The 17,961-nt window shown below is 47.4% G+C and overlaps 1 protein-coding gene across 1 annotated transcript in view; it reads right to left on the reverse strand.

The window, feature by feature from the left end:
- plekhh2 (pleckstrin homology domain containing, family H (with MyTH4 domain) member 2) overlaps window positions 1-17,961 on the reverse strand; it is a 63,203-nt gene that overhangs the window by 4,288 nt on the left and 40,954 nt on the right. The window contains exons 7-25 of the mRNA XM_038960398.1: window positions 16,860-17,746; window positions 16,704-16,779; window positions 16,502-16,596; window positions 16,179-16,359; window positions 15,839-15,975; window positions 9,286-9,399; window positions 8,698-8,784; window positions 8,284-8,442; window positions 7,678-7,758; window positions 7,392-7,571; window positions 4,073-4,181; window positions 3,788-3,900; window positions 3,413-3,592; window positions 2,724-2,821; window positions 2,396-2,573; window positions 1,636-1,791; window positions 981-1,078; window positions 721-862; window positions 196-341 (exon numbers count right to left, since the gene is read on the reverse strand). Coding sequence (XP_038816326.1) covers window positions 196-341; window positions 721-862; window positions 981-1,078; window positions 1,636-1,791; window positions 2,396-2,573; window positions 2,724-2,821; window positions 3,413-3,592; window positions 3,788-3,900; window positions 4,073-4,181; window positions 7,392-7,571; window positions 7,678-7,758; window positions 8,284-8,442; window positions 8,698-8,784; window positions 9,286-9,399; window positions 15,839-15,975; window positions 16,179-16,359; window positions 16,502-16,596; window positions 16,704-16,779; window positions 16,860-17,746 — 3,217 coding nt within the window. The remainder of the gene's footprint in view (window positions 1-195; window positions 342-720; window positions 863-980; window positions 1,079-1,635; window positions 1,792-2,395; window positions 2,574-2,723; window positions 2,822-3,412; window positions 3,593-3,787; window positions 3,901-4,072; window positions 4,182-7,391; window positions 7,572-7,677; window positions 7,759-8,283; window positions 8,443-8,697; window positions 8,785-9,285; window positions 9,400-15,838; window positions 15,976-16,178; window positions 16,360-16,501; window positions 16,597-16,703; window positions 16,780-16,859; window positions 17,747-17,961) is intronic.

The following is a 17,961-nucleotide window of genomic DNA, read 5'->3' on the forward strand; positions in this document are numbered from 1 at the left end:
TAATAGCATACCTGGGTCCAAACACTATTTGAAATCTTTCAAATGCTTTTAGCATTTGCTTTAGCGTGCCCTGAGTGTCATATGGACGGGCTTTGCACCTTTAAAACTATTCTATTGGTTCCATTGCATCAATCATGTCCAGACGAACGTTTTTGAACCCAGGTCTGTATAATATAACACATTCTAGCAGCTTACCTGAGTTGTTCCTCGGTGGATGTCCTGCGGTAGTGTTTTGGGTAGAACCTCTCCAGTACCTGTTTCAGGGTCTGGTTGGACTTGGTCTGGGCTGAGTTGGGGCTGGCTGGGGTGGAGAACGGACGCTCAAAATCTCCAAACTCCACCTGAAACCAAAACCAATGACATTAACATTTAAAAAGGAGACACTAGGCTTTACAGTGCGATACCGTCTAATATCCACTACTGAGTGGGAATACTTTTTTTTTTCTCCCATTAAACCTGTCTATATTTTACAACTCGGAATACACTGTTGACTTTCAAAACAAGGTGAGACAATGTCAAGTTGGCAAACTGCTCACACCCAGGCTAGGGGTACTGCAATGGCATTCAATACAATTGCAAATTCCCCATTCAACACATAGACAAAGGCAGAATAGATGATACGTCATTTACAATGGGCAGACAGTGAGGAGAGAGAAAATACACCAATGATGTGTATAACTTGATGTGATGATATACAGTAGGCATATGGACGTCACAGACCTGGGCAAGCAGGGCAGACATCTCCAGAGCCAGCTCCTTGTTGACAGGGAAGTGTCCTGCTGCGATGGCCTCGTTGGCCTGGTAGGCCAGGAGCAGCCTCTCTCTCTCAGACTCACCTCTCACCTGAGGAGAGAAGTAGAGCCTGCACACAGACAGACAGAGACACACCCAGACACAGGTAGAGTGTTACAAAAGGTTGACTGGTGGCGAATGAGATCTCTACATACAAACAGTATGTGAATGTAAAGTGTCAAATCTACCTGTTCTTGTAGGTGAGCCTGACAGTCCTGGTGTTCTCAGACTTGCCCGTGTGCTGCTCCTTGGAGGCCTGCTCCCATTTGGAGATGATGTCACAGATCTGCGAGAGAGGAAGACACGCAGCTTTTGTGACAAAGGCTTTGTTGAAAGAAAAATGAATAAAGAACCCTGAAAAGGCAATTCCACCAATTTCTCCAGCACAATAACAGTGTCTACATATGTGAAAACGGCACATTTTTACGTTTTGTACAAATATCAGGTTAAAAAGTTCTGCCCGATGACATTATCAAAAGTTGAAACATTGTAAAAACAGTGATTTTCAAACGCAATGAGATTCGCGTTGACGTGGGGAGCAAGAAAATACCTCCCTCTGGCGAGAAACTTTGGGGGGAAAAAATCATAGAGAAGCATTTTATAGGACCTTTAATCTGATCTTTTTAACCACAGATCATAGAAACACGCCATTTTTTTTACATATGTAGACACGGGTATAGTGCTGGAGATAATGAATATGAGGATGAAAAGTGGCGGAATTGCCCTTTAAGTGCTTTTCTAATAAACACAGCAGATATTGTCCCAAATGTTTAAGTGGAGAAAACTCCTTTCTTTTTTATTTGTGTGTTGATTCTGTGAATGTGGCCAGCTATTCAGTCTGACCTTGATGCCCCCCTGTAGACAGTGCTCCAGCTCTCGTCCAGTAGGGTCGTCCGTGTAGAGGCTGAAGCCTGATTGACCAGTTTTCCTGATGCCTGTGTCTTGGTTCAGTCTGCACTGAAATTCCTCCACTGTGGTAGAGGCATCAAAGCCCACTACCTGTACGGGGTAAAATACACTGTAAATGTGTGTGTGTGTGTGTGTGTGTGTGTGTGTGTGTGTGTGTGTGTGTGTGTGTGTGTGTGTGTGTGTGTGTGTGTGTGTGCACTAGGGTTGCATAGGGAGGGTATATTACCTGAAACTTTATTTTTTTATCAGATGACATCTAGTGGCCTTTTGGGTACTTCAGATTATCACAGGTGTCTGTAATTATCTCACTGTGTGGCCTTATCACATGTAGAATATATAAAATAATCAAATAAGATTATTTTGTGAATACCATTGGTGTTTAATATGAGGGTTTCAGCATGAAATATATTTGATATATTTTACTATGTCAAATGTCTTTGTTGTAAATGTTTTGATACCAAACTGGTGGCAGTTGTGAAAAAAGTAAATAGTTGAAAGTGTTGCAGAGTTAAAAAGTTATTTAAGTATAAATGACCAAAGTTACCATAGACGGCCATATATTACCTGTTAATTACCAAAATTACAGAGGATTCCGTTAACTTTGGTAAATTACCGGTAGCTTTGCAACCCTAGCATGCACACCTGTCTCTCTCTCCATGTGTACACTAACTGGTAGAGAGAGTATGTGTTGTACCTGGTATGTATTGTTGAGGAAGTGAACAGGTACACTGAAGGGCAGTGAGTGGTGGTATGGGTTCCTGAGAAGGATAGACAGGATCTCCATACGGGACGCCCTGGCCTGACGCTCACCCTTTTGCTGTGTCCGCTCTACCGACCTCTGACAGTAGATAGCGTATTTACCCACCTCTGTTCTGAGAGAGACACAGGGGAAAGTACAGTCAAATCGCAGGTAAACACAGGGTTGGGTTAGCAAATGAGCGACTAGGAAGTCAGACTAGGGACAATTTGCATGCGTGCATGTGTGGGTGTGTGTGTGTGTGTGTGTGTGTGTGTGTGCTCACCTTGAGTCTCCATGCCTCTTAAGGTGTACCTGCAGCAGCCAAAGGAAGGGGTGCTGGGGCAGAAAGAGACCCACACACAGAGCCAGGAACTGCCAGCCCTGTAGAAGACCATACAAACATACACTCCGATGTGTTAACTCCGTCTACTAAACATTAGGAACACCTTCCTAATATTGCATTGTAAACCCAGCCGCATTGTAGTTCTTGACACAAACCGGTATGCCTGGCACCTCCTACCATACTCAGTTCAAAGGCACTTAAATCTTTTGTCTTGCCCATTCACCCTCTGAATGGCACACATACACAACCCATGTGTCAACTGTCTCGAGGCCTAAAAATCCTTATTTAACCCATCTCCTCCCCTTCATCTACACTGGTTGAAGTGGATGTAATAAGTGACATCAATAAGGGATCAAAACGTTCACCTGGATTCACCTGGTCAGTCTGTGTCATGGAAAGAGCAGGTGTTCTTAATGTTTTGTACACTCAGTGGATAAGGGCAAACTCTGTTTAAATCCATTGCAGTTCACGAGTTCATATTCAAATACATACTCTGCATGCTACAGTTGAACGCATTCACAACAATCTATTCATGACCGCCACAAGCCATTGGGTTTGTCAGGTGTGGACTGTATGTCGTTTTACATGTACTCCTGCTGCCCCCGGGTGGTGTAAGAGTGTGGATGTACCTGTAAGGGCCAGGGCTGCCCTTGGGGCTGTCTCTTGGTTGTCTGTTTGATGAGCTGACAGAACAACTCGTTCTGTAGCTCTGGGTGGGTCAGGCACACCTGCAAAGCACTCTGGGCCAGGGACACGTGGTAGTCAATAGCTGGAGCATCGATGGCCACGTTGATGAAGAGCTGGCATGTCTGGAAGAGTGGGAGAGAGGGGGACAGAAAGAGAGAGAGAGATAGAAAGAGAAAGGAGGAGAGAGAGTCACTGGAAAAAACGGACATAGCTCTTTGAATATTATTTATTGTCAAACGATTGCAATGCTAACTAACTCTCTTTGCGTGTACATGTCTGTTGGTGTGTGTGCGTGAGTGTTTGTGTGTGTATCCTACCTTAAACAACTTGATGGCCTCAGTCTGCAGGGCCTGAGAGGGCAGGGTGGTGAGCGGAGAGACCAGACCCTCTTTACTGAAACACAGCATGGGGTGTCTCCAGATCTGAGAGTCTGAACGAAAGTGCAAGAGAAAAAGAGCAATTTAGGAAAGCACAGTCAAAACTATTGACATACTGAGGAGAAGTCTTGCACGCCCGATTTATAGGCTCTTCAGCTGTTGAAAGTGAATAACTGTTGAGATACTGAAACAGACAAAAGTCAGGAAGAGCAGTATGACACTCACTTGGTTCTCCCTCCACATTGAGCAGTTTGCCCACTAACTGCTCAAACTCTGTGCCCACCTTGCCCAAAGTGGTGCCCGCTGCCACCGACAGGTGATACAGCCAAGCATCCTAAAGAAACCAGAAGACAGGACAGAACCTTTACATAGCTTTAGCGGTGTGGCTATCAAGTGTTCATCCCCGTTGGATTTTTTCACACTGAAATGTATTTAATTGTGATTTTATGTCACCAATCTACACAAAATACTCCATAATGTCAAAGTGAAAAGAAAATTATATAAATGTTTACAAATTTATAAAAAATTAAATGTATTAACCCACTGTGTTATGGCAAACCTAAATAAGTTCAGGAGTAAAAATGTGCTTAACAAATCCTTTTTTTTTAACCTTTATTTAACCAGGCAAGTCAGTTAAGAACAAATTCTTATTTACAATGACGGCCTACACCAGCCAAACTCGGACGACGCTGGGCCAATTGTGTGCCGCCCTATCACGGCCGGTTGTGATACAGCCTGGATTCGAACCAGGTTGTCTGTTGTCTGTAGTAGTGACGCCTCTAGCACTGAGCTGCAGTGTCAAATCCATTTGAGCATGGTAAAGTTATTAGGCTTTGAATGGTGTATCAATACACCCAGTCACTACAAAGATACAGGTGTCCTTCCAAAATGAGTTGCCGGAGAGAAAGAAACCGCTCAGGGTTTTCACCATGAGGACAATGGTGATTTTAAAATACACTGCTCAAAAAAATAAAGGGAACACTAAAATAACACATCCTAGATCTGAATGAATGAAATATTCTTATTAATTACTTTTTTCTTTACATAGTTGAATGTGCTGACAACAAAATCACACAAAAATGATCAATGGAAATCAAATTTATCAACCCATGGAGGTCTGGATTTGGAGTCACACTCAAAATTAAAGTGGAAAACCACACTACAGGCTGATCCAACTTTGATGTAATGTCCTTAAAACAAGTCAAAATGAGGCTCAGTAGTGTGTGTGGCCTCCACGTGCCTGTATGACCTCCCTACAACGCCCGGGCATGCTCCTGATGAGGTGGTGGATGGTCTCCTGAGCGATCTCCTCCCAGACCTGGACTAAAGCATCCGCCAACTCCTGGACAGTCTGTGGTGCAACGTAGCGTTGGTGGATGGTGCGAGACATGATGTCCCAGATGTGCTCAATTGGATTCAGGTCTGGGGAACGGGCGGGCCAGTCCATAGTATCAATGCCTTCCTCTTGCAGGAACTGCTGACACACTCCAGCCACATGAGGTCTAGCATTGTCTTGCATTAGGAGGAACCCAGGGCCAACCGCACCAGCATATGGTCTCACAAGGGGTCTGAGGATCTCATCTCGGTACCTAATGGCAGTCAGGCTACCTCTGGCGAGCACATGGAGGGCTGTGCGGCCCCCAAAGAAATGCCACCCCACACCATGACTGACCCATCGCCAAACCGGTCATGCTGGAGGATGTTGCAGGCAGCAGAACGTTCTCCACGGCGTCTCCAGACTCTGTCACGTCTGTCACATGTGCTCATGTGCTCAGTGTGAACCTGCTTTCATCTGTGAAGAGCACAGGGCGCCAGTGGCGAATTTGCCAATCTTGGTGTTCTCTGGCAAATGCCAAACGTCCTGCACGGTGTTGGGCTGTAAGCACAACCCCCACCTGTGGACGTCGGGCCCTCATACCACCCTCATGGAGTCTGTTACTGACCGTTTGAGCAGACACATGCACATTTGTGGCCTGCTGGAGGTCATTTTGCAGGGCTCTGGCAGTGCTCCTCCTTGCACAAAGGCGGAGGTAGCGGTCCTGCTGCTGGGTTGCCCTCCTACGGCCTCCTCCACGTCTCCTGATGTACTGGCCTGTCTCCTGGTAGCGCCTCCATGCTCTGGACACTACGCTGACAGACACAGCAAACCTTCTTGCCACAGCTCGCATTGATGTGCCATCCTGGATGAGCTGCACTACCTGAGCCACTTGTGTGGGTTGTAGACTCCGTCTCATGCTACCACTAGAGTGAAAGCACCGCCAGCATTCAAAAGTGACCAAAACATCAGCCAGGAAGCATAGGAACTGAGAAGTGGTCTGTGGTCACCACCTGCAGAACCACTCCTTTATTGGGGGTGTCTTGCTAATTGCCTATAATGTCCACCTGTTGTCTATTCCATTTGCACAACAGCATGTGAAATTTATTGTCAATCAGTGTTGCTTCCTAAGTGGACAGTTTGATTTCACAGAAGTGTGATTGACTTGGAGTTACATTGTGTTGTTTAAGTGTTCCCTTTATTTTTTTGAGCAGTGTATATACAGAGTTTAATGGCTGTGATGGGAGAAAACTGGATCGATCAACAACATTGTAGTTACTCCACAATACAAATGAAAAGGAAGCCTATGCAGAATAAAAATATTCCAAAACATGCATCCTGTTTACAACAAGGCATTATAGTAATACAGCAAAACAATTTTAAAAAGTGGCAAAGGAATTAACTTTCTGTCCTGAATACAAAGCATTATGTTTGGGGCAAATCCAACACAGCACCATAGAGTACCACTCTCCATATTTTCAAGCATGGTGGCTGCATCATGTTATGGGTATGCTTGTCATCGGCAAGGTCTAGAGACAATAACCTAAAACACAAGGTCAAATCTACACAGGAGTTGCTTACCAAGAAGACAGTGAATGTTCCTGAGTGGTCTAAGTACAGTTTTGACTTAAATCCACTTGAAAATCTATGGCAAGACTTGAAGATGGCTGTCTAGCAATAATCAACAACCAACTTGACAGAGCTTGAAGTATTTGAAAAGAACAATGCTCAAAAATTGCACAATCCAGGTGTGCAAAGATTTTAGCGACTTAGCTACCCCAAAATACTCACAGCTGTAATTGCTGACAAAGGTGTCTCTAACATCTATTGACTTAGGGGGTGAATACCTATTTAAATGTGTGTTTTATTCAAAACAAAATCTAACTTTGACATTACAGAGTGTTTTGTGTAGATCTTTGACCATTTTCCCACTTTGTAACACAATAAAATGTGAAGAAATCTGGGGGGGGGGGGGGGGGGGGGGGTACTTATGATAGGCACTGTACAGTATATATTGGCTAAATACGGCAGTATTAGCAGTATCTACCAGTTGGGTGAAGCATGGTGCTTGCAACACCACAGTTGTGGGTTTGATTGTAGCATGTGGAACACGTACTAAAATGTATTCACTGTAGGTAATATTTGTGTCTGTGTGACCATACTGTATTGGCTTTTTATCATGGGATGTTCTCTACCATGCATCCATACTGATTTTGGCTCCTCGCATACCTTCTCATGTCGGGATTCAATGAGCAGGTAGGTGGGGCCCTGCTCCTGGGGATGGACAGCTATGGTGTGGGGCGTGGCCTCTAAGCCCCTCCCGCATGACTTCAGCTCCTCATCCGAGTCACGTGACCTGTCCACCTCCTCCACCCGAGCCTCCCACAGCTTGATCTGACCTAGGGGGAACTGAGGGGGCACACAAGCACGCACACATGCACACTGCGCGTTGGTATGGTGAATGGGAAGATAGATGAGAGTAGAGCGTGTGAGTATAAGTGAATGAGTTGTGTACCTTGTCTTCCTGACTGCGGAAATAGTAGAGTGTTTTACCGATGAGGGCACACCACACCCGCTTGGAGTAGCCATGTTTCACCTGACAAAGATACAAAAAAAAGTTACCTTCACTTCAATGAGGCACTGGTCATTGGTAACCACCTTAGTCAACCAAATGCCAACACTCAACTCATAGAGTCATAGTTCAAGTAGAGTTTAAGGGTTAATCTGCAGTTCAAACAATAAAACCTGGCCACTGTTTTGGTAAACAGGGCTGCAGAAATGAGGTGTAGGGCTGAAGAAATGTAACCCCTCTAAAATGTATAGACAGAGCTATGGATGCAAGGGCTGATCATACATGATATCAAAATGATAGTTTTAACAACGTTTTGAGGCTATACAAGGTTTGTTTACAATGGCATTGTTTATAAACAAAGGAGTAAAAAAAGCTTATATTGTGGGTTCTGATTGGGTTAGACAGTTGAACTAAGCTCATGAGGCATTTATAAGTTATATTCTTCAAGAACCAATGGATATATATTATGAATTTTAAAAAGTAACAAAATGGATGTAGCCCCTTTAAAGTTCATGGCTATCAGGGATATTTAGTGATGTAAGTTAGAACCTTGATGAGGTGGCCCTTCATCCCGGGTCGTATCTCAGGCTGAGCGAACAGTGGGCTGGCTGTTTTGACCCTCAGAACACTCTGTAGAACCCTCAGCCACTCCTCTAGCAGGTTGGGAGAGTCTGCCTTCAGATAGTATACCCTCTTCCCTGTAACAATCTGAGATCACACACGCACCGCACGCACGCAAACACATACAGGAAATGATAGTTAATGCTAAAAATGTGCAGGCAAATATCCACATGAACACACTCTCCTGCTCTCTCTCTCTGTCTCTCTCTCACACACACACACACACACACACACACACACACACACACACACACACACACACACACACACACACACACACACACACACACACACACACACACACACACACACACACACACACACACACACACACAGTAGTACCTGGAGCACTTGCTTCCCGTCACCGCGGGCGATACTACTGGTGGCGTTGACCTCAATCTGACCCTGTGGTCTCCGGATGACATCACTCTGGGAAGACCAATAACATGGGCTTGTTCAGTAAATGACAGTGAGTGTTACAGTTCACTGAACCAAATCATCAGACCAGTCATGAGAGCTACAGACCTAGATCTTAATTTGATCACTCTTTTGTTGATGTGTGTTGTATTCAAGCTTTAAAAAGGCTTCTAAAGTTGGTAATTTCCACTTTAAAATGGAATTTGGCCAAAAAAAAATGTATCAACTTTTTCAATATTAATTATAATCCACATAATAATTCAAATTTCCTGTTGCTACAGGTTTATTTTAGCAAACTGGCTCAAATTAAGATGAGTTTTCTGTAGACTGGAGCCTGTACAAGGAGACATGGCAGAAAAGCACACACTAAATATAACCTCAGCTATACACAAACCCATAAATAACAGCTCCAAACAGTGTCAGTCCACATTCATTTCAAAGCAAACTCTTGAGGACAGTTGGCATACGTGATTTGAGCGAGTGTGTGTGACTGTGTGACTTTCTTTAACTGACCGGTGACTTGTAATAGAGCAGCTCTCCATCTTTGAGGACAAACCAGCGCCTCTTCCAAGTCTTCTTCCACGTCTTCACCATCTTCAGGAGGTACCCTGACTTCTCCATGGGCTCCTAGAAACCCACGAGGTGGGGAGTGGTGTGTGTGTATAGTATCAGCTGTATGGTATACAGTGCATTCGGAAAGTCTTCAAACTCCTTGACTTTTTCCACATTTTGTTACGTTATAACCTTATTCTAAAATTGATTAAATAGTTTTTTCCCCTCATCAATCTACACATTACCTCAAAGACAAAGCAAAAACAGGTTTTTAGAAATAAAAAACTGAAATATTATATTTACATAAGTATACAGACCCCTTACTCAGTACTTTGTTGAAGCATCTTTGGCAGCGATTACAGCCTCGATTCTTCTTGGGTATGGCGCTACAAGCTTGGCACACCTGTATTTGGGGAGTGTCACCCATTCTTCTCTGCATATCCTCTCAATGCTCTGTCAGGTTGAATGGGGAGCGTCGCTGCACAGCTATTTTCAGGTCTCTCCAGAGATGTCCGATCGGGTTCAAGTCCGGGCTCTGGCTGGGCCACTCAAGGACATTCAGAGACTTGTCCTGAAGCCACTCCTGCATTGTCTTGTCTGTGTGCTTAGGGTCGTTGACCTGTTGGAAGGTTAACCTTCGCCCCCAGTCGGAGGTCCTGAGTGCTCTGGAGCAGGTTTTCATCTCTCTGTACTTTGCTCTGTTCACCTTCCCCTCAATTCTGACTAGTCTCCCAGTCCCTGCCGCTGAAAAACATCCCCCACCATGCTTCACCGTAGAGATGGTGCAAGGTTTCCTCCAGACATGTCGCTTGGCATTCAGGCCAAAGGCCAATCTTGGTTTCATTAGATCAGAGAATCTTGTTTCTCATAATCTGAAAGTCCATTAGGTGCCTTTTGGCAAACTCCAAGTGGGCTATCATGTGCCTTTTACTGAGGAGTGGCTTCTGTCTGACCACTCTCCGGAAGGTTCTCCCATCTCCACAGAGGAACTCTGGAGCTCTGTGAGAGTGACCATTGGGTTCTTGGTCACCTCCCTGACCAAGGCCCTTCTCCCCCGATTGCTCAGTCTTCCATTTAAGAATGATGGAGGCCACTGTGTTCTTGGGGACCTTCAATGCTGCAGAAATGTTTTGGTACCCTTCTTCAGATTGTCACAGGTCAGGTTTTCTCCATTGAGTGTACTACCTGTGGTTGCCACTGAAGAGCACCCTTGGGTTTATTCTAGTATCCAACTGGCACAGTCCACAGATTAACTTAAATAGTCATCCAGCATGTGATCCCAATAAGCCCAATCAGGGTCACCTGGATACTAGAAGAAACCCAAGGGTGCTCTCCAGTGGCAACCACAGGTAGTACACTCAATGGAGAAAACCTGACCTGTGACAGGAGCTTATCGTTCTGGCCATCCGGATTGACAACCGGCTTCGGGAACGTCGTCATGAGCGGATGGAGGGATCCCGAGTCGGTTCCAGTGTTTCGGGCCCCGCTGAGGGAGTCGATTCTTCATTTGTTCCACTGCCGTATGCTGGGCCTGTACCCCGTCAGGGTTCTCAATTTGGCTATGGTTCTCCTTCATATCCTTCAGAGGAGCCGATGCAATTGGGAGACACCACACTTTCCGCTCTGGAGAGTCAGATACAGTCTCCTGCGGCCGATACTGTACGCACCTTGCTTCCGGCCAACCTGCGGTGGGACAATGGACAGTTGGACATTCCGGCTTTCATAGACTCTGGGGCTACCGGCTGGCATTTGGGAAGAGTTCTGGGATGGAATCCGTCATGCTAGTTCACCTGCCAGCAACTCTCTCCACACCTTTCCGGTCCTGCTCGTCTGGAGACTTCCGATCCTCCTGTTCCTCTGGCTGGGAATGACAAGCCTGATCTTTCCTGTACCTCAGGATTACTGGGATTTGGGTCAGGTCTTCAGCAAACAGAGGGCCAGCAAACTACCTCCTCACAGGCCCTACGATTGTGCCATCGACCTCCTGTCCGGCACCACTCCTCCGAGAGGGCTGTATTCTCTCTCAGGTCCAGAGACTGCAGCCATGAACAGTTATATTGAGGAGGCGCTGGCAGCTGATTTTATTCAGCCATCCACCTGCAGGAGCGGGTTTTTTCTTTGTTGGGAAGAAGGATGGGGGATTACGTCCCTGTATCGAATACCAGGGGTTTAAATAACATTACCATCAAGAACCGTTACCCCCTTCCATTTATGTCATCAGCTTTTGAGAGACTCCCCTGGAGTTTTGTCTAAATTGGATTTACGGAACGCGTACAATCTGGTGCGCATCAGACAGGGAGACGAGTGGAAGCCAGAGTTCAACACTCCTAATGGACATTATGAGTACCGAGTCATGCCGTTTGGACTTACTAATGCTCCAGCTGTTTTCCAGGCCCTGGTCAATGATGTGCAGCGCGACTTCCTTCACCAGTTCGTGTTTGTGTACCTGGATGACATCCTAATCTTCTCCAAGTCCATGGTTGAACACGTCCAACATGTCCGGCAGGTTCTTCAAAGACTCCTCGCTCATCACCTGTTCATGAAGGCCGAAAAGTGTGATTTTCACGTTCCTCAGATCTCCTTCCTGGGGTACAGAGCTGTGTACTGATGGACTCCAAAAAGGTAGGAGCGGTGGTCAACTGGCCGCGACGCAGCACGGTCAAGGAAGTTCAGCGTTTTTTGGGTTTCGCTAATTTCTACCAGAGATTTGTAAGAAACTTCAGTGTTGTGGCGGCGCCATTGACAACGCTCAACAAGGGCTCAGCTGGGCATGTATGCTTGAACCCTGCTGCTGAGAAGGCGTTCTAGGACCTGAAACATTGTTTTTCTTCTGCACCCATTCTCGTTCATGCAGATCCTTCTCTCCCCTTCTTGGTAGAGGTGGATGCCTCTGATGTTGGCGTCGGGGAAGTTCTGTCTCAGCGCTCGGCGAAAGACCAAAAGCTTCATCCCTGTGCCTTCTTCTCCAGGCGTCTCACTCCAGCGGAGAGGAACTATGATGTCGGCAATCGGGAGCTTCTTGCGGTCAAACTGGCTTTGGAGGAATGGCGGCACTGGTTGGAGGGCTCGGAACATCCCTTTACGGTTTGGACTGACCACAAGAACCTGGCCTACATCCAGGAGGCTAAATGCCTCAACCCCCAACAGGCTCGTTGGGCTCTCTTCTTCACTCGGTTCAGATTCACGTTATCTTACCATCCGGAGTCTAAGAACGTGAAGCCGGATGCCCTTTCTCGCCAGTTCCCCAGCTCCAGTGAGGATTGGTTGCTTGAATCCATCATTCCCAGGTTGCTGATCTTCGCGCCGGTGTCCTGGGGTATAGAGACTGTAGTGAGGGAGGCGCAAGGTAGGGAGGCAGTTTCAAGCGGCTGTCCACCTAACCTACTTTTTGTTCCTCTTGGGGCACGGTCCAAGGTACTTCAGTGGGCTCACTCGTCGCATCTCACCTCTCATCCGGGAGGGCAGCGAATGCTAGAGTTTTTGAGGAGGAGGTGTTGGTGGCTCTTGGCGGAGGTTGGACACTCAGACCTTTGTGGCTGTCTGTCCGACATGCGCACGGAACAAGACTCCTCGTCAGCGGTCTCTGGGGCTTCTTCACCTGCTGCCAACACCTTCTCGACCCTGGTCCCATCTCTCTATGGATTTCCATCCTCAGAGGGACACACGGTCATCCTGGTCATTGTGGACCTCTTTTCCAAGGCGGCACATTTCATTCCGCTGCCTAAGCTTCCATTTGCCCGTGAGACTGCTCAGCTAGTCATTCAGCATGTTTTCTGTCCTCTTCTGGGGTCATCAGCCAGTCTGTCCTCGGGTTATCACCCTCAGTCCAATGGTCAAACTGAGCAGGTGAACCAGGATCTGGAGACCGTTTTACAGTGCTGTGTGTCCACCAACCCCGCCACTTGGAGTCAGTACCTTCCCTGGGTGGAGTATGCACACAACACTCTTCAGTGTTCCTCCACTGGCCTGTCACCATTCCAGGTGTTGTACGGTTACCAGCCCCTCGTTTCCAGATCAGGAGATTGAAGTGACGGTTCCTTCCGCTCAACGCCTCATCTCTCGTTGCTGCTGGACCTGGAAGAAGGCTCGGTCAGCGCTCCTGAGGTCCTCAGCTCGGGTTCAACGACAGGCCAACCGTCATCGCCGCCCGAGTCCCCTCCTGCGTCCAGGCCAGATGGTCTGGTTGTCTACGAGGGATCTGCCTCTACACGTGGAATCTAGGAAGTTGGCTCCCCAGTACGTTGGGCCATTCAAGGTTTTACGGCGCATCAATCCAGTGGTCTATCGTCTTCGTCTTCCCCGGTCCACGAGGAATCATCCTACCTTCCACATCTCTAGACTCAAGCCTGTGGTGTTCAGTCCTCTGGTTCCGGCCACTCGGCCTCTACCTCCGCCTCACACGATAGCGGGACAGCCAGCCTACACGGTGCGACGAATCCTCTCCAGTCATCAGTTCTGGCGAGGGACTCAGTATTACGTGGACTGGGAGGGTTACGGGCCTGAGGAACGTTCCTGGGTTCTGGCCCGGGACATTTTGGACCCCGGACTCATTCGGGTCTTCCGTCGACGTTCAGCTACCCCTGGTGGAACGTTGGGAGCCGTTGAGGGGTGGGGGGGGGGTCCTGTCACAGGTCAGGGTTTCTCCCTTGAGTGTACTACCTGTGGTTGCCACTGGAGAGCACCCTTGGGTTTATTCTAGTATCCAGGTGACCCTGATTGGGCTTATTGGGATCACCTGCTGGATGACTATTTAGGTTCCTCTGTGGACTGGGCCAGTTGCTCAACTCTCATGTTTTGTTCAGTGTTCTCGTGTGCCCTTGCTTTGTTGTTTTACCCTTACCTCTGCCTGCTGTGTTTATCTGCGCCTGGGTCCAAGTTCGTACTAGCACTAATGTCACACAGATCTGTGCCTCGACACAATCCTGTCTCGGAGCTCTACGGACAATTCCTTCGACCTCATGGCTTGGTTTTTGCTCTGACATGCACTGTAAACTGTGTGACCTTATATAGACAGGTGTGTGCCTTTCCAAATCATGTCCAATCAATTTAATTTACCACAGGCGGACTCCAATCAAGTTGTAGAAACATCTCAAGGATGATCAATGGGAACAGGATGCACCTGAGCTCAATTTCCGGTCTCATAGCAAAGGGTCTGAATACTTATGTAAAAAGGTATTTCTATTTTTTTTATATGTATTTTTTATATAAAAAAATATTTTCTCCCCAATTTCTCATCGCTCTAACTCCCCAACGGGCTCGGGAGAGGCGAAGGTCGAGTCATGCGTCCTCCGAAACATGACCCGCCAAGTCGCGCTTCTTAACACCCGCTCGCTTAACCCGGAAGCCAGCTGCACCAATGTGTCGGAGGAAACACCGTTCAACTGATGACCGAAGACATCCTGCAGGCGCCCGGCCCGCCACAAGCTGTCACTAGAGAGCGATGAGCCAAGTAAAGCCCCTATTTTTTTTAATTTTATAAATTTGCTAACATTTCAAAAAACCTGTTTTCGCTTTGTGATTATGGGGCATTGTGTGTAGATTGCTGATTATTTATTTTAATAAATTTTAGAATAAGGCTGTAACGTAACAAAAGGTGGGAAAAGTCAAGGGGTCTGAATACTTTCTGAATGCACTCTGTGTTGGCTGTGTCACTGTATTGAGAGAAAAAAACAGTCACTGTTCTTACATCCAACCATTTCATGCGCATGAATTACCTGACTTATAAAAAAATGTCACGACAGGGCTGATGGAAACAGGAAATGTCGGTACAATGTGATAAATGTTAACAGACAATTTGTTCATTTCGACATGGTGGGATCTTTTTGTGTCTGTAAAATGTATTATGTGAGAAATAGAGGTGGAAACACCTTTATGCGCAAATATTGATATAATAACCATCAATTCGAAGTAAACTTGGAGTCACGCGATGATATGTCACGGTGTCGACCTACCACCATGACGTGGAAAAGCATGCAGCAGATGAAATAAGTTATGGACTTCACACGGTGATTAACTACAGGTGATCATACAAATCTCCAATAGGCTAAATATCGAGGGTAGGCTATTATGTGATTGCTGGTGACATGATGATCGCTGCTTGGTTGCCAATTATCAAATAAAATGATTATCCATATTTCATCATATAACCTGTCCACTTTATCAGCAAACTCTTGTCAAGAGAGCATGCGCCAAAACCAGATTGGGCAAGTTCGCTGTATTACTGGAACAGTTGATGAGACAAAACCATCGGTAGAGTTGAAAATGCAATGGAAACACATAGAACTTGGTACATACATGGGAACTTAACTGCTAAAGGTTTTTTTATGTGCAGTACGTCATCACGCAGCGCCTTTTTATCCGCAAAGAGTCAGTTGGATGGAAACACCCCTCTGGTGGCATATTGTTCCATGCCGATTTTAGAATATTGGAATGAAAATCTGTCGCCAGTTGGATGGAAACCTAGGTATAGAGAGAGAAACGTGGTTTGTGCTCAACAAAAAGACGATGTTCTTACACTCTTGCCGTTGTCGCGGGTGCTGGAGCAGATCTCGGGCAGCTTCTGCTCTGGCTCAGAACACTCTGTGTCAGTAGAGTAGGCATCAGGAGGAATGGCATAGTCACTCTCTGATGTCATGGACGACATGGACACTGCTGGACCAGCAGGGACAACACAGACAGTCATGAGCACATGGTAATAAACACGTATGGATTTGGTTTTAATAGGAAGCAACGTGAGATGCGTACTCTTGTGTGAGTTTTCTTGTAGTGTGTGTGTGTGTGTATGTGTGTGAGGTATCTGACCGTGTGTGTGTGTGAGTCTGTATTTATGAAGTGTCCGTGTGTGTGCGCAGTACCTCTCTTGAGGGAGCGGGGGCTGCCGGGGTTGCTGTTCTTGCGGGGGCCGGATCTAGAGGGGTGTGAGCTACATTTAGATGCTTCCTCTACTTCTGAGCTGGACGACTCCTCTGAGCTGCACGACTCCTCTGAGCTGCACGACTCCTCTGAGAATGGACTACTGCTCAGCAGAGTGGCTTTCTAGAAAAGGTAATATACACCATCAGCTTGACACACACACACACACACACACTAGAGGGTCACATTAAAACAGGACTTCTGTGGGTGACACACACACACACAGTATATTTGCACACTCGCACGTACACACGCACACACCTACCCCCTTCAGCGTAGTGTAAACAGGCGTGGTCATGTTCTTATAGATGAGGGATGTGTAGAGCACAAAAGCAGGGTACGAGGACTGGAGGGAGGGGTCTGGAACAGAGATGACAGTTCAATCAGCCAATCACAGAGCCTTCTCCAAAACACAGGGCCAATGGCAGAACGGTACTGACCCGGTAATTTTGTCGTCTCTCGCTCACCTTTGCTTGTCTGGTCTGTACATGAGGTCTCTGACAGCCTGATGCCAGACTTAGCCACTGCATATATCCGGCTTTCCTAAAGGAACAGTCAACACAAGTAAAGCATAAAACACTCAAAGTATGTACAATAAAAGGTATATAGAACTTAGTGCTCACCCAGGAGGGGAACCTGTGTAGAGGGGGTGTTGGTGGCTTGCTCCCTGGCACCGTGGGAGGGGGGTCTGGGCTCTCTGGGGGCTCCTCTTCGTCCGTGGCGAGTGAGGCTGGTGAGGTGCGCAAGGTTGGCTTGGTGGCTGGCTGAGGCGGCGTGTCTCTACTTGTCTCCATGCTGACCTCCTGTTCCTGATCCAGGTCGGTCTCCTGGGGCCTAAGGGGGCGGAGCATGCTGATGGCGTTGCGCGTCCGTCCATGAGCCGCCTCCGTGCTGATTGGCGGCTGGCTCAGGTGTCTCTTGGCCAGGGCCACGCTCATCACGCCAAATCCAGCGGTCGTCCGCAGGCGGGGCTGCTTGGGGGAGGCAGGGAGGTCTCTGGAGTCCTGGGTGGAGGTGGGGCGTTTGGGGGTGAGGGTGGGGGTGAGGATGGGGCTAGGGGTGTTGGAGGGGTCACTGGACGAGGACGAAGAGTCTAGTCTCTGGGACTGGAAGCGTTTGTTGAGTTCGTCCGAGGAGCAGTCCTCAAGCTTCCTCTCCCTGACCCCGTCCTTCTCCGCCAGCCCCCCCTCCCCGGACCCCGGCAGGTGGAAGTGGGGGCGCTTAGTACGCTCCATGTCATCATCGAACAGAGAGCTGCTGTCATCGGACGCCGTGAGGTAGGTATCGCTGCCGGGACGGGTGTACTTCAGCGGACACCCCCCTCCCTCACTGAAACGTCCACCCTCGCCCTCTGAAGCAGCAATGGAGAGCACAGAGGACACACAGCGAAACTCTGGCCCTCCTGCGCTCTCACACACACTCTCAGTCTCCTCCTCTGAGGTAGCGTCCGCTGGTCTGTGGCCTCCACTCTCTGCCCCGGAGGAGACTGATGTCTGGTTAGTGCCGTTATCTGTCAAAGTAAACAAACACACTCCATGTCAATATCATGTACCAAATAACATACCAAATCAATGTTCTTCAACCCTGGTACTGGGAACCCACAGACTATGCTGTGCAGGCTTTTGTTTCAGCCCAGTACTAACACGCCTGATTCAACTAATCAAAGGAATTATGATTAGTTAAGCTTCATAAGGCGTGTTAGCGCAAAACTATGAAATAACACAT

The sequence above is a fragment of the Salvelinus namaycush genome, chromosome 22 (genome assembly GCF_016432855.1).
Source record: "Salvelinus namaycush isolate Seneca chromosome 22, SaNama_1.0, whole genome shotgun sequence".
NCBI classification, from domain to species: Eukaryota; Metazoa; Chordata; class Actinopteri; order Salmoniformes; family Salmonidae; genus Salvelinus; species Salvelinus namaycush.